Raw genomic sequence first — 16847 nt, forward strand, 5'->3', positions numbered from 1 at the left:
CCAGGGTTCCCTGGCTGGCATGCAGGAGGACCCTGGGCAACTATGGGTTAACACCCTGCCAAGGACAGGCAGGGACATATTCCCTCATCCCTCCTGCTGTTTATGTATTCCACATCAATCCTTGCGTCCTGATATGACAGAGACTGTACCTATAGCTCAGGTATAATTTTGAAGAACTACAGACCAAGGGTGGCATATGTCAGCAGTAGTCAGCAGCTAGAATTCCTTTTGAAGGAAAGGTCCAAATCTAGCATTGACACCGGAGGAGCAGGCTGTGTCCTTCCAGCTTCTCCTCATGATGTGTGATGTTTCCACCCACAAATCCCTCCTACTCTGAATATCCATCCTTTCTCCACTGTGGCCTGTAACACATGGCTAAGGAAGACTCTTCCTATGACTCTTTTCTCATTGTAAACAGGATCAAATTCATAGACATGCTTGGATCATGAGACCGAAGCTTGCATTTTTTGCTCAACCTTTTCAGAACCAGGGCTTGGGGCTTTGACACTTGTGTAATGGGAGGAAGAAATGTTGTCCAGATAAGGGGACAATTCCATCAAGTGATGCCTCAGTGCATTTAACCTTCAGCCAAGTACATTTTAAGTGCGGACTATGTGGGTACTTAGCAGCAGAAATTGTGCTCGGTTAACTCCTTCCACAGTCCTGCTGCTCGGCTACCCAGACCTAAGATACGGTCTGGCTAAGCGTACATCCCAACCCAGAGTTGTAGTTTGCCTTCCCTAGACAAATAATGATGAGTAGGAAGCCAAGAACAAACCTTGGCTACAGCTCATGATTTGTCTGGAGCAAGACAAGCCATGAGCCCAGGGTCAGACTTAATGCCAAACTGAACCATGGCTTAGGTCTTCATAGTGCAGCAGCAAGAGAAGAGCACAGTGGTTACAATTTGGGTTTGGCTTACTTGCACACTTGAGCCATTGTGGCTTGAGGAAGAATTTCACACAAAACTTATATAAATGGACTCACAGCTGTCCATGGAGGCACAGGTCAATTCTGTGTCCAGGACAGCTATCTACCAGATCCATCTAGTACGCAGGCTGAGACCCTACCTGCCCGTGGACTGTCTTGCCAGAGTGGTGCATGCTCCTGTATCTCCTGCTTGGACTACTGCAATGTGCTCTACGTGGGACTACCTTTGAAGGTGACCCAGAAACTACAACTAATCCAGAATGCAGCAGCTAGACTGGTGACTGGGAGCAGTTGCCGAGACCTTATAACACCAGTCTTGAAAGACCTACATTGGCTCCCAGTACGTTTCCGAGCACAATTCAAAGTGTTGGTGCTGACCTTTAAAGGTCTAAACGGCCTCAGCCCAGTATACCTGAAGGAGTGTCTCCACCCCCATCGTTCAGCCCAGACACTGAGGTCCAGCTCCGAGGGCCTTCTGGCGGTTCCCTCACTGCTTGAGGTGAGGGTCTTCTCGGTAGTGGCGCCTGCCCTGTGGAACGCCCTCCCATCAGACGTCAAGGAAATAAACAACTATCTGACTTTTAGAAGACATCTGAAGGCAGCCCTGTTTAGGGAAGATTTTAATGTTTGGTGTTTTATCGTCTTTTTAATATTCTGTTGGGAGCCGCCCCAAGTGGTTGTAGAAACCCAGTCAGATGGTTCGGGTATAAATATATTATTATTATTATTATTATTATTATTATTATTATTATTATTATTATTTATTATTAAATTGTATATTTAGACAAGCTTCTAGAAAGGAACATGCATCGTTTCAAAACCACAAGATACGTAACGTGTAGCTGTTTTGTAGCTCCTGATCACAGATTTGATCAAGCTGTCTCTTCTGTTATTTACTCCCGGTTCTTTGAGGGTTCAGGGCAGCTAAAACTATTACCAAAGACATTATTGCCCTGCGATGACTCTTGAGGGGAGTTCTGACCTCGGCTGCACATTCCATGCTTATCTTTTTTTCTCCATTGCTGCTAGGTGGCTTTGACTTTCTGAGGGAGTATCAGTCTTCTCCCGTGCCAGACTCTGGACTCAGCTCCAGCTCCACCTCTTCCAGCATCAGCCTTGGAGGGAGCAGTGGGAACCTCCCTCAGATCACCCAGGAGATAGAAGACATGGACCCAGCCGTAGAGACAGATGAAAAGGCAAACAAGCTAATTGAGTTCCTGACTACCAGGTAATCACATCAGAGCAAAGATACCGTGCGTTCCGCTGTCGCATACCTTTGGAGGAATGCGTCTATATCCTAATCAGATGGAGTACGATCCAGCACAAGTCTCTGGCAAACACGCAGTCATAACACATTCCCAGTCGTTTCCTGACCTTTGTAGATAATTGTGTAAAAATAATAATATTTAAAACGGTTGCAAATTTCACACAGACAGAACCTGTGAAAGAACCAGCTCCCATAATAATAAAATATGTAGCCTGTTTGGCTGATGAGTCACGTTCCAATTAATTACCAAAGCTGCCAAGTCTGTGGTGCTTTGTTCTGCTTTTGGAGCTAAAACCAATCGCCGTTTCAGTCTTAACATGAGGAACCAACAGTCAAAATCACAGAAAACCCCAAAACAATGAAAATAGCATGAATGGGATTTCTAACTCGATCTAACAAGACCACGTGTAAAATTAACATAGGTGCAAATGTAAGCGGTTGCCACTACTGCATAAAAGTTACAGCAAATTCTCTGAACACCTCCTGCTTGGTGCTTATAGCCACTTGTGAATCTGAGGCAAATGGGTGGCATTATTTATGTATTATATATGCTATGATTCATTACAAAAGGTTGGGGTGATGTTGGAACACCAGAAGCTGATAGAATGAAGTCAAGAGGAGAAGGACTGGGGGCTAATATGGTGGGAAGGATGACTTGAGGCCTGAGGACTATTTTAAATCCTGCGGAGAAGCAAAGTAAAATGAAATACTTCTGCAATTCTCGGCCACTTGCTTCTACCGACAATTGTATTCAGTTCCAAATTCGGTCTTCTCTTTCACATCCAGATGTACCCACATCCTTTAATAACTTGAGGGTTTGGTGGGAGGAGCGAGAACCTCCAACGGTAGAAGAACTAATCTATAGTTGCCTTGTGCTATGACTTGAGACAAAATGGGAAGCGCTTGTTTATGCTGTTTTGCCAGCGGTGATCTCACTTCCGGTGATTTTTCTGGGTGCTCTTAGTGCCACGAGTGGAAGTATTCACACACTGTGTTGGGTCAGCAACTACCCTGCCAGGAATGGAGGGGGTGGTGGTGGGATTTACCCAGACAACTACAGCTCAACAGGGTGCTACATGAGGAGCAGCTGCAGCTCAGCAGGTTGGAAAAGCACTTACCTGGTTGAACTAACACTAGCCAGAGCAGGCAATGAAATGGCTGCAGTACGGTAAGACCGTATCAGCTGCAGAGATGCACTTCCCCTTCCCCTCTTGTATGATGATTTCTAAAGTGACACAGGTAGCAGGTGTGTATGCCCACCCCTGACCCTGCAACCCTTTAGTAATGCAGGAAAACATGGCCCTTACTTCCATTTGGCTCATTGTCCTTAGTGATGTCATCATACTCGGCATCTGATCCCTGATTGACTGGGATCTGTATTCCTTGGAAGAAGATGGCCCAGTTTAAGAGAAACAAAACGTGCAGAACTAGCTGCTCGCTGGGCTGACACAGACAAAGTGAGTGGGAGAAGTCACAGAGCATTGCCCCCACTGCTCCAAAGTACTGCTTTTGTGCCGAAAGTTGAAATGGCAGAAGGTTCCTCTCAGCCCTACCTGACTTTTGCATTTCATAAATTTCCTTTTGCTTTGCACTTCGCTTGCCATGGAAAACTAAAGCTCTGCTATTATCTCAAATAGATTGTATTAAAAAGTAAAAGATGAGTTGCTTTGTAAGGATGGGATAAATTGCATTTCTGAAATGTGTATTGGATTGAATGAGATGGAGTCCACTTTTTTCTCAGTTTAGGAGAAAGAGGAGGCGACACTGCAGCTTCATTATACCTTTTTTTCTTCTTTTCAGGGCGTTTGGTCCTCTTTGGTGCCACGAAGACATCACTCCCAAGAACCAGAATACAAAGAGTGCAGAGCAGCTTACCAACTTCTTGCGTCATGTTGTCTCTGTCTTTAAAGATTCCAAATCAGGTATTGAATCAACTTGTGGTGGTTGTTTTTATGGTGACCCTCAACTGGTGCTGTTTTGCTGAATAATTCCTACCGTTTTCTCTCATACCATCCCTGCAAGCAATTGTCATTTTGTAGGGTTAACAAAAAGGGGGGCAGGGGAGAATTTCTGTACCTATATTAATTTTTATGGTCTGATTTTAGGTGATTATTCACATAAAATAGGGGCATAGGCTGCCTTATACCAAGTCAAGTCTGTTGTGTAGGTCAGTATTGCTTATACCAAGGATGGGGAACCCGTGCTCTCTGGGTATTGTTGGATTACGATTTCCATCCTCCCAGACCAACAACACTTGGAGGATCACTAGAGGACTGGCAATGACTCCCCAGGATTTCAGAAAGGGAATTTTCCCAGCCCAACTTGGAGATGCCTTAAGAAATTCCTTATGCAGTCTGCTTTATCTTTAGAATTTTTAGATGGTGCAAATATTTTCATATTAGCCATTTCACTCTGGATGTCAAGAACCCTATCCTTGCTCCCCATGAACAGTAATTGAAGAGTGCCTATGCTTGTACCTTTAATTACAGTGGTACCTCGGGTTACATATGCTTCAGGTTACAGACACTTCAGGTTACAGACTCCGCTAACCCAGAAATAGTACCTCGGGTTAAGAACTTTGCTTCAGGATGAGAACAGAAATCATGCTCCGGCGGCGTGGCAGCAGCAAGAGGCCCCATTAGCTGAAGTGGTGCTTCAGCTTAAGAACAGTTTCAGGTTAAGAACGGACCTCCGGAACGAATTAAGTACTTAACCCGAGGTACCACTGTATACTGTTTGGGTGGAAGAATTTTACCTGGATTTGCAGGAGGGAATAACTCCTGGCCTGGGCTTCTGACCTCAGCCCTTTGCCCTAATTACCATCACCACAAGTTCTTTTCCTAAAGCTATTGCTGCTTACATCTGCAGCCAGTCAATATTATAATTAGCCTGACCATAATTTTTAATGATTGTAAATTAAAATTTGTGAGTTCCCACATTATTTATCGATTGCCATTTGACAGTACGAATTTTTTTCTTCCCCCACTTTAGGTTTTCATTTGGAGCAGCATCTTAGCGAAATTGCGTTGCAAACAGCCCTTTCCAGTTCTTCGAGACATTATGCTGGCCGTTCTTTCCAGATATTTCGAGCTCTAAAGCAACCTCTATCTGCACATGCACTGTCAGATCTTCTTTCAAGATTAGTGGAAGTTATAGGAGAACATGGAGAGGAGATTCAGGTACAAATATGCTTCAGCATTCATAAGAACAGAGGAAGTGAAACAATCAGTCTTGTCTGAACTGACCTACAGGTGGTTCTCCAGAATTTTGAACAGGAGTATTTCCTGTTCCTACCTAGCGATGCCAGGGGTTTGCACAGCTGACAAAGCACTGGAGAAACATGATCAAATCGCAGAGTCCCAGTTAACAGTCTGGCAGTCCTATTTTGGACCAATTGCAGTTTCCAGGCCAATTTCAAAGGCCTCATGCACAACATCCTGCAGGAATCTTCACCTGAGGTTAACATAGCGTGGGTAATTGTGCCCAGGCTGTCTCCATCCAAGTATAGCCGCAAGAGCCATTTTGGCCTCTAAGGGCAATGGTGCATCATCACACACACACACACACACACACACACACACACACACTTAAAAACTAGTCCTTTAGAGAAAGCGCAGCTGCCTTCAGAATGGGTTGAACACCATTCACCAGAACAAACAAACCACCCCCTCACCACTACCTCAATTTTTTTCTGAGTTGAGTTTCAGTTTATTATTTCTCATCCAATCTATTACCATGCCCAGGCACTAATCCAGCACATCCACTGCCTCTCCTGAATTGGATGAAAAATACAGTGAGGTGGATGGCCGCTGGGGAGAGAGCCTTTTTTATGGTATCATGTGCTATAGAGCTATCACCCGTGTTTGCTTGAAACGACTGGAACTTAATTTGCTAACACGTTGCAAAGCTGCTGGAGACATTAAAAGTGATTCCTACTGCTCGCATATTTGTTTCTTGAATAAATTTTGTACGAGTCCTGATTAAACATCGTTGTGATGTGTGGAGAAGAAAATGTTTGGATTTTGATTTGTTTAGATGGTGGCATTGCACGGAGAGTTTAAAAAAGAAATTGGCAGTACAGAGTTTATTCGTGATTTCACAATTGCGGCGTGTAGCAAACCCATTTCATCACAGTGCACAGAGTTCAGTTTCTCAGAACTGGAGCAAGACTAGACATGGGATTCATGGGCAGGAGCAGTTGGAAAAGACTTGCCTTGGAATGCCCTCTACTTAAAACAAAAGAGATAAATAATGGTTTCCCGCATATGATCTGACAGCAGTTGCTAACATCTATAACTCTTGAGAGCATACAAGGATAAAATTTTCCAGGCAACATTGCATTCTTGGTTCTGTTCAGCAACACAGAGCTGAGTATTTGGGAGCAACAAATGAGAATCTTCAAAGAGAAATTGAGAGAGAATTATTATTATTTACTAAAATATGAATCACCTTTTACATGGGTGCCAAGGTAATTTAGTTTTTTAATTATATTTTTTTTAAAATCACTGCTTAAAAATGAACATGAGACCTTTTTATCCAGGTGGGAATATTTGTTGAAGCAAAAATGTCTTCGGTTATTTTTGGAAAGTACAGAGAATGAAAAACACTCTTGTACATCAAAGTAGGACAGACTGCAGGTCTTATATCTTTCCTGACATCTCATGCACTGTGGAATCTATCCAGTGTTGCTCCAGGTCTGAGAAGGTGCTCACTATGAGGTTTTTACCAAAGGAGTGATAGCAGGGATATAATCACGTTCACCGACTTTTAGTTTCTTTTGTTCACACATTAATGAAACTGAATTAATGAACCTGAAGTCATGCTTACTTAATGATTAAATAATTAGCTAATATTTATGTTTATCAAACTATCCAGAACTAGCCATTCATCATAAATGGTCCGTCTTTTTCAGAGTTTAGTTCCAGAGGTCGAATAACTGTGATTAACAGCATTATATGAGAAACGCTAAACGTTAGGCGGCAGGCATATTGAATACTGCTGAGGAAGGCTGGGCATTCATACTTAAGTAACCATCTTTCTGCATTTTTTGGCAGGGCTACGTTATGGAAGCGCTGCTGACGTTAGAGGCTACTGTGGATAATCTGTACGACTGCCTAAAGAACAGTGATCTTTTGACAGTTTTGTCTCGGTAGGAGTTTTGCCTCTTAGTTGTAAGGGCCCTTTCAGTAAAACTCCCAGGTTATTAAGGCAGAACACTCTCTGAACAGCCCTTGAGGCAGCCACCAATAACATGACCAGTAGCCACTGACAATCTCCAGCTCGTGGCATCAACCAATCCCATGCCCCCCCCCCCAGTGCACTACCCCCAATTATGAATATAATTTTCTAAGAATAAAGCCTCGTCTTATACACGGGAAAGTATGGTAACTTGTGCACATTACAAAAAGTTGTGTTTTTTTAATCAATAAGGGGGTAGGAAGGGGGAGGGTGCCTGAGGAACAAGACTTTGGCAATCCCACTCACCATTGAACCCATTGTGTTTTGACTATACGCGATTTTGGCTTTAGGCGCCATTCCTGTAATGTAACCCCCAGCGTAAGTTGCAGGTGTACCGTAGTTCAGCAAAAGAATTTGGCACGATAAAGTTTGAATTATTGTCCATTTCCATCTCAGGGTTATAGACAATGTTTAAGGGTAAGTGGGACCAGAAGTCAATGATGTATGAGTGTTATTTACCTCATCTTTTTTAAACAAATCAATTACAAAAAAAGAGAAAAATATACAAAAGCAGTATCCCAACTCACCCCCCCCCCAGTGGATCAAGCTAGTTAAGTTTACCAAAGTCCATTCTATGATATCAGTAGTTGCCATTCTTCAGGGTTATCAGTAAAGTATTCTATTTATCTTTGAGCATATTTCTTCCCATATTTCTTCCCTCTCCCATCTCAGTTGTGCCGCTTAACTTCAGGAGATTGGAAGCACTGACTTTGGGGATACAGAACGGAACTGTGACTAGTGGGAAGGGGGGGAAAACACCCTCCTTTCTTCCTTCCCAGCAATGGTGACCTCTGTTCCCATTGTGTCACCAATCACAGCAGTTTTACTAATTCTTTCAAACAGCGGAATGATGGGCATTTTATTTAAATGGCCCACAGAGGAAACTATTCTGCTGGGTGCCACATGAATGCTTGTGTTTGGCTTTGACTCGGTGTCATATTGTCAAGGCTGGGTTTCACGTGCGTCTGCGTTGACAGATCTCTGACACAACTCTTTCATGAGCATTCCTCTACCCCCCTTTAATAAATTTGCGGTGATGGTTCCTAGAATGTGGAGGATGATGGGATACGGAGCCCAGTTTGTCTGTGTTGTCCTTGTTTGATTTGCTTTTTCAGAGGCATTGGCCAAGTCCTCCCAATCTAATCAAGGCAGACTTTGCCTTGGAGGGATGTCATTTCCTATCACCTGTTAGAGAAAAGTGGAGAACTGAAAAGTTAGATTGCATGCATTCATTCCATATATGCAGCCATGGAGAGGTTGCTGCTAACCTGCCCCTTCTGTGTGAAACTTGCCCAGTATATTATCTTACCTAAAAGCCTAAAATTATTTGGCAGCTGGGCAGGCAGCAAAAGTCCTCAGAATGAGGTTCCAGTTAATATACAGGCACCTCCCTCCTAGTCTAATTGAAGACTTACCCAACAGCTAGGAATGGAGCTCATTCCTGGGCCAAGCCAGCTTTCTCAGCAAAAAAAATCCTACATATATGCCTCATGTAGCTACACTGCAGACCACAACCCAAAACCTGCCCACTAGACGCTAGTCTTCACCTTGTGGCTGGGTTTGCCAATGATTGCATCAGTTTCTATTTGCATCTAATTTACCCATATTTTCCTTTTGGTTTATATCTTCTTGAGGTATAGGCTGTGTATATTCTGCCCTAAAAAATAAATAAATAACCAAATTCTGCACCCAGGTAAACCATATCCTCTATTCAAAATTCTCAAATCTATAAAAATTACGTTCGTTAACATACTTGCACATTTTTGCTCCTTTCCCTCAGTGTTTTGTGTTTCTGCAAATCGTGTAAAGGCAGCAAAACTTTATCTCCATAATACAAAGTACACCGAGACCCTAAGTCTAGAACTGGGCCTTCCGAAATTGCTCTTAATGCCGTCTTCTGGATCCGCTGACTCCAAAGCGTTCATATGAGTTCTCTTATTTGCATGCAGAGCAAAAAAGGAAGAGGAATTGATTTAACTGCTGAGAAGTGTTTTGTATTTGGAGTGGGATTGCATGAGTGAGGCCTTCTTTACTGTTGAGGTGAATTGGGCAGCTCTTGTTCACATGGATCTCCAGGTACAGTGGTGCCTCGCAAGACGAAATTAATTCGTTCCGCAAGTTTTTTCTTCTTGCGAGTTTTTCGTCTTGCGAAGCACGGTTTCCCATAGGAATGCATTGAAAATCAATTAATGCGTTCCTATGGAAACCGCCTTCAGACCAGGTCCGGGGACAGTCTGTCCCCCGACCTCTTCTGAAGGCTGGGGGGGGGGGACACAAGGGCTTTTCTTCCCACCCCCAGCATTTTAAAAAAACCCGGGACAGCGGAGGACTTCTCCGCTGTCCGGGGCGATCTTAAAATGCTGGCGGGCGGCATTTTAAAATCGCCCGGGACAGCGGAGGACTTCTCCGCTGTCCGGGGCGATTTAAAAGCCCCTGGGAAGGCAGGCAGGGGGGACAAAGACTTTTGCCCCCCGCCAGCCTTCAGAAGAGGTCCTGGACCTCTTCTGAAGGCGGGCGGGGGGCGAAAGTCTTTGCTCCCCCCTGCCTGCCTTCCCGGGAGAGCGGAGAAAGGCAGCGCGTTTCTCCGCTTTCCTGGGAAGGTAGGCAGGGGGGAGCAAAGACTTTTGCCCCCCGCCTGCCTTCAAAAGCCGTCCGGGACAGCGGAGAAACGCGCTGCCTTTCTCCGCTCTCCCGGGAAGGCAGGCAGGGGGGAGCAAAGACTTTTGCCCCCCGCCCGCCTGCCTTCAAAAGCCGTCCGCGATAGCGGGAAGCGCTTCCCTGCTATCCCGGACTGCTTTTAAAATGCTGGCGGTGGGGAGCAAAGCCTTTCGGCCCCCGCCAGCTTTCCTGGACCTCTTCTGAAGGCTGGAGGGGGGGAAAGGCTTTGCTCCCCACCGCCAGCATTTAAAAGAGGTCCCCGGAGATTTCCCTATGGGCTTTCTTCTTGCGAAGCAAGCCCATAGGGAAATTTGTCTTGCGAAGCAACTCACAAACGGAAAACCCTTTCGTCTTGCGGGTTTTCCGTCTTGCGAGGCATTCGTCTTGCGGGGCACCACTGTACTGGGCCCAGTAACATTTGTTTTGTTTTGCTTTGCTTAGTTCATCATCACCGGATTTAACGTCAAGTTCAAAGCTGACCGCAAATCGGAAGAGTACAGGGCAGTTGAATGTCAATGCAGGAGCTGCAGGTGGCAACACGGCAACCGCTGAGCGCAGCAGGCACCAGAGGAGCTTTTCAGTGCCAAAAAAGTTTGGGGATGTGGACCGATCCTCCGACCCTCCTCGCAGTGCCACCCTCGACAGGATACAGGCTTGCACTCAGCAGGGCCTCTCCCCCAAAACCAGGAGCTCGTCCTCTTTAAAAGACAGCCTCACAGACCCGAACAATATTAACAACCCTACGAACCTGTTAGCCACCATCTTCTGGGTTGCTGTGGCTTTGATGGAATCCGATTTTGAGTTTGAATATCTAATGGCGCTGAGGTTGCTGAATAAGCTGCTTGTTCATTTGCCACTGGATAAAGTGGAAAACAGAGAAAAGCTAGAAAAGCTGCAAGGGCAGTTGAAATGGACAGATTTCTCAGGGCTCCAGCAGCTGCTGCTGAAAGGTTTCACTTCCCTTACCACCACGGACCTTACGCTGCAGCTCTTCAGTTTGTTGACCCCGGTTTCCCGCGTGTCCATGGTGGATTCCTCCCAAGCCATAGGTACAGTCGATAGATGTTTTGTTTCATTGATTGATTGCGTTACTTCCGCATTTTTAGCTAAAAGGTCAAGTATCTATTATAAGGAATATGTCCCTCATAGCAATTGATAATAATCATTATGTTTTGCATATAAGAAACTAATCCTCCAAATATAATATCACACTGCATGCGCTTGACACGTTTTTATGTAAATACTGGATGTTTTAAAGTGGAGGTATATATGCCTTTATTATGACAGCATAAAGTACAGTTTGAAATCCGTATTATTCATGCCTTCTCAAATTTCTACTTTTTTGTGTGCGCCAGGATTTCCATTGAATGTCTTGTGCCTCCTGCCTCATTTAATTCAGCACTTTGATGGCCCAAATCAGTTCTGCAAGGATATCGCAGAAAGGATTGCTCAGGTACCATCCGTCTTCAATTCATCGTAGGTCTAATTACCGTATTTTATGCTCTATATGACTCACTTTTTCCCTCCTAAAAAGTAAGGGGAAATTTGTGTGCATCTTATGGAGCAAATGCAGGCTGCGCAGCTATCCCAGAAGCCAGAACAGCAAGAGGGATCGCTGCTTTCACTGCGCAGTGATCCCTCTTGCTGTTCTGGCTTCTGAGATTCAGAATACTTTTTTTCTTGTTTTCCTCCTCCAAAAACTAGGTGCGTCTTGTGGTTTGGTGCGTCTTATAGAGCGAAAAATACGGTAAATCCCAGGATTGTTTTTGGATCACTGTTAACATAACTTTCATGTTCCCTATATGTCATCAGGTCTGTCTAGAAGAAAAGAACCCCAAGCTGTCAAACCTAGCCCATGTCATGACTCTTTATAAAACTCACAGCTACACGAGAGACTGTGCAACCTGGGTCAACGTCGTTTGCCGTTACCTTCATGAAACGTTTGCTGATACTACTCTGAACATGGTTACGTATTTAGCTGAGGTATGTTTCTGCTACTCAGTCCATTTCTGTCTTCTACTCGCAGCTTTCCTAAGGCTGTAATCTTAACCCATTTATCTGGGAGTGAGCCCCATTGAAGTGAATTGGGTTTATTTCTGGTTAGGGGTTGCACTTTATGTTCCCAAATATTCAGCGAAGGAATTCCTGTGTATTTGTGTGTGTACTCGTGTAGGTGTGTATATAATAATAATATAATTGGCCCAAAGCCTAGGAATGCCTCCCCCAGGAGACTCTGAGAACAGATATTAACCATTAAAAATAAATAAATTAGAACAAATGTATAATAAACAGCAGACATTGTATAACCTCTGTGCAAGCAAATCGGGATGAATGCTCAATAAACCTGTTTTCCAGAGGCACCTTCTCTCGTACACACACATAAACAGCAGAAATGCTCTCTTTCTCTGAACTGTTTGAGAGAGACAGCTCCCTCATTACAGCACTGTGACAGGGAGGATAGGAAACACTCTATTTTGCTGTTCACAGATCGTTCTCTGCAGCATAAATGACTCTTTCTAGCCCTCCCCATTACAGTGATGTCATAGGGTGCCTGCTTCTGACGTCACAAAGATGCCTCTTCCACTTGCATGCTGTCAGGTCAGAGGTGTTCAGGGAAAAGGAAGGATTTCTCCCTCCTATTTCCTGAGAACCTCCAACCTGGCAGTAGACACACACAAGAGGACAAAGCGAAGTTTTTGCAAGGTGGGGAACAGGTGCCTTTGGAATGCATTGATTTGACTGCGGCTTGAAGGACCAGTTGAAATGACTTGGCAGGCCCCCTTCGGACTGTGGGTTCACCATCCCTGCTCTAAAGGTTGCCAGGGATGTTGTCACAGTGTGCAATGAACGTTTACGAAACAAAGCGTTGTGACTAATCATGTCTATGGGTCTGTGAAACTTACTTGGGGATAAGTTCCGTTGAAATAAATGGAACTGACTTCTGCATAAACTTGCATTCTTTTTGGAATGTACTTCAGCGTAAGCCTAGCCCAGGCGTAGGCAAACTCGGCCCTCCAGATGTTTTGGGACTACAACTCCCATCATCTCTAGCTAACAGGACCAGTGGTCAGGGATGATGGGAATTGTAATCTCAAAACATCTGGAGTTTGCCTACGCCTGGCATAGCCTTGTGCAGTTTTTGATAAAATGTCAGCCTCTTTTGAACAAACCAGAGTTTCCTTGCTTCTATCACTGGAGTGCAAGAAAAACTGTCATCTTTCTCCAAAGCATTGTTTTGATTATGCTGATTTATCATCCTGGACTGCACAAGGAATGTATACACAAGTGAGTTCTTTTTCCATGTATTAGAATTGTTATGATAGTTCCTGTGACTGTTCACTGAGAACCAGAATAGCATTACCAAGTGTTATATTATTTTGATTTATATAAATATTGAGCTCTTGGTATTCCTTTCCAAAACTTGGGTCTGGACGCTCAAGTTTGTTTGAAGGATATACAAAATAGATGCAAGAAAACACCTGAAAATCTCCTTGGAAATTTAAAAAGCAGTAATGGCACCAGCTTTTGAAAGTTAGCACATTTGTTTTTGAAGCACCAACATGGCCAGAGGTTAGCAATGGTGGAAGAAGGCTTAACAAGAAAGTTGTGGGTAGGCTGTCTTAGAGAATGAATTATGAGGATGCTAACCTGTTTAGATTCTATACGTTAATTTTTTATTGTAAAAGTGGATGCAAAGTGAGTTCCTTCAGAACGCTGTAGCTGAGTTCCATAATGAAATACATTATCTGTATGTAGCCAAGTGCACTAAAGTGCAAGATTCTAACCTATGGTCTTCAGAGTTGTTATCCAGGAGCTGGCTTCAACTAAATAGGTGTACACTTGTACCTTGGAAGTCGAACAGAATCCATTCCGGAAGTCCGTTCGACTTCCAAAACATTTGGAAACCAAAGTGCGGTTTCTGATTGACTGCTGGAAGCTCCTGTGGCCATTTGGAAGCTGTGGAAGCCACGCTGGACATTGGCTTCCGAAAATTGTTTGAAAACCAGTACACTCACTTCCAAGGTTTGATCGTTCGGGAGCCAAGGCATTCGAGATCCAAGGTACGACTGTACTAGCAGGAGCCAGTACAAGTCCTACTAGTGCAATGGGACATTCTGACCCCCCCCCCCCACACACACACCATGTGCCTGCTGCACACCCCAATTCTTCTCTGGGGTGAGTGAGAACCCCCAGAACAGTGCAATGGGGGAGGGGAGGGGAGGTTATTCCACCAGATAAACTGAAATGCTCGCACTGATGGAATGATTAGAAAAGTGAAACGTTGCGTTCCTCCCACATCTCTCACCATTTTACCTCTTTAACAGCAAAATTGGTGTGTTTTTAATGTAAGGATTATGATTTTGTTTATGTTTTCTCACAGCTTCTGGAAAAGGGGCTTCCCAGCATGCAACAGTCCCTTCTGCAGATAATCTATAGTCTTCTTAGTTATATGGACCTATCAGGCATTCCCGTAAAACAGTTTAACATGGAGGTGTTAAAGACTATTGAAAAATATGTGCAGGTAAGTATTGCATTCACCTCATAGAGCTTGTATAAAAAAACCAGTGCTTATTCGCTCATTTAGAAAAGGATTTATATGCACTCACATAAAATATAAAGGCCTCATGTAACCTAGTTTTCTCTTTCACTTCTAAGTTAGTGGCAAGCCAAACCTTTCCTCTGAAATGTGGCAGACTATCACATGAGAAATGAGAAGGGGAAATTTTGGGGAAGAGGAGAAGAAAACACAGACCAGGCTTGTTCACTTAGTGCCAAGCTATGCTTTGGCATTGTGTCTGATTTACTGCACATATGCTGCGGCCAGAGGTGGTTTTGGGGTAGCATGACCAGTTTGACCTCATTGGGTCCCATGCTGCAGGGGGCACCACAACAATGCTGTAGAAAGGAGCGTGAGAGGCGGGGGGCACCAAATCTTAGCATTGCACAGGGTGCTGCTGAAATTTGAAACTCCAAAGTCCACCGCTGCTGCTTCAGTCAGTCCCAACTTCTGTAGACATTAAATCCAAATTCTGCATTCAGAATCAGTTGCAGAATTCACACCCAGAATAGCATGCATTTACTCTGAACATTCTGCTTCTGAGATACATATTTCCAGACAATTTGGCATTTTTCTGCAAGGAGTAATGCAAAGGAAAAGGAGAGCACAAACAAATGGCAAAATTACTGCAGTTATCACTGCATTCCAGATCCCCTCCCCCCCCCCCTCCATTCTTAACCTGTCACTCAGAGGAAGGATCCTGGTTCAGGGAAATGTTTGTGCAATTAAATTATACTTGAAATAAAATCAGACTCCTGTCCAAACACTACCCAAGTTTTCTTTGCTTTTTGCTGGAAACACAAAAGTTAGAAATGATTTCAACAAGAGGCAAGAATGTAAGAATGTAAAATTCTGTGCCTAAATAGCAGCGTTGCAGAAAAAAATATTCAAAGCTGATTCAGTCCTCTTTATTCTCAATTGGAGAATTAATTCATGGTCTGAAAAGGATAATATACTATAATAATATTCTCATTTAACTCTATGCGGTATATATACATTCTGTGTATATACTGTCAAACCTGTCTTGCATTTGAAACTAGTATTATTACTGAGCACCCAAATTGTTATGTTGTAATTAATTAATAGTAAGTAATTTTATTGTGTGTGATGTTCTTCCTCTTCTCGTAGATTTTGTTCCTATTTAATATATAATATGCTATATATTTGTGAAAAATTATTTCCAGAGCATTCATTGGCGAGAAGCCCTAAATATATTGAAGTTGGTAGTTTCACGCTCAGCAAGCCTGGTTTTGCCCTCCTACCAACAGCACAGCGATCTTTCAAAAATGGAAATACATCGTGTATGGAACAACGCTTCCAAAGAACTACCTGGGAAAACGTTAGACTTCCATTTTGATATTTCTGAGGTACTATATTCTTGTCGCGATAAATCTGCGTGTCCAGTGCATATCCCTTTGAAAGCTGAAGCAAATATAAAAAATGTTTATTAAAAAATTTTTTTAAAAAAAAGAAAGCTGAAGCAAATAGAAATACTGTATCATTTTAAAGCACATAATCTTAAACATGGGTTTCAATGAGGCATGTGGACAAGGTGCTTGGAATTGTGTGGTTGACTACTTGCACTTTGGACTGTTGCCCCTCGTGGCTGATAAAAACTAGCAGGGAGGGGACAGCTGGCTGGGTCGGGGTGGGAATTACCGTATTTTTCGCACGATTGGACGCACCGGACCATAGGACGCACCTAGTTTTTGGGGGGGGAAATAAAGGGAAAAAATTTCCCCTTTATTTCCCCCCCAAATGCAGGTCAGGGAAACCGAACCAGGTCGCGGAACAGCGGGATAGTGGCGCTGCGCCTCCCTGCTGTCCCCCGAGCTTGTGGAGCTGGCTGATGTCTGCCTGGCGCGAGGGGCGCTCTGCTTCAGGGCGCCCCACCCGCCAGACAGCAGGCTGCTATCCGCAGCGTGGGGAGCCCTGTGGGGAACTCCTGCAAGGCTCCCCACTCTGCGGATGTCTGCCTGGCGCGAGGGGCGCTCTGCTTCAGGGCGCCCCACCCGCCAGGCAGCAGGCTGCTATCCGCAGCGTGGGGAGCCCTGTGGGGAACTCCTGCAAGGCTCCCCACTCTGCGGATGTCTGCCTGGCGCGAGGGGCGCTCTGCTTCAGGGCGCCCCACCCGCCAGGCAGCAGGCAGACATCCGCAGCGTGGGGAGCCCTGTGGGGAACTCCTGCAAGGCTCCC

The 16847-nt window shown here is 44.4% G+C and overlaps 1 protein-coding gene across 9 annotated transcripts in view; it reads left to right on the plus strand.

Annotated features, from left to right (window-relative positions):
* The window catches only part of FRY (FRY microtubule binding protein), a 191827-nt gene that overhangs the window by 144954 nt on the left and 30026 nt on the right, over positions 1-16847 (plus strand). For all 9 annotated transcript variants that reach the window (XM_077927129.1, XM_077927130.1, XM_077927125.1 and 6 more), the window contains 9 exons: positions 1960-2158; positions 3998-4119; positions 5189-5376; positions 7252-7346; positions 10535-11142; positions 11449-11546; positions 11906-12076; positions 14475-14615; positions 15836-16018. In XM_077927129.1, coding sequence (XP_077783255.1) covers positions 1960-2158; positions 3998-4119; positions 5189-5376; positions 7252-7346; positions 10535-11142; positions 11449-11546; positions 11906-12076; positions 14475-14615; positions 15836-16018 — 1805 coding nt within the window. The remainder of the gene's footprint in view (positions 1-1959; positions 2159-3997; positions 4120-5188; positions 5377-7251; positions 7347-10534; positions 11143-11448; positions 11547-11905; positions 12077-14474; positions 14616-15835; positions 16019-16847) is intronic.

This window comes from Podarcis muralis, chromosome 4, assembly GCF_964188315.1.
Source record: "Podarcis muralis chromosome 4, rPodMur119.hap1.1, whole genome shotgun sequence".
In the NCBI taxonomy this organism is placed as follows: Eukaryota; Metazoa; Chordata; class Lepidosauria; order Squamata; family Lacertidae; genus Podarcis; species Podarcis muralis.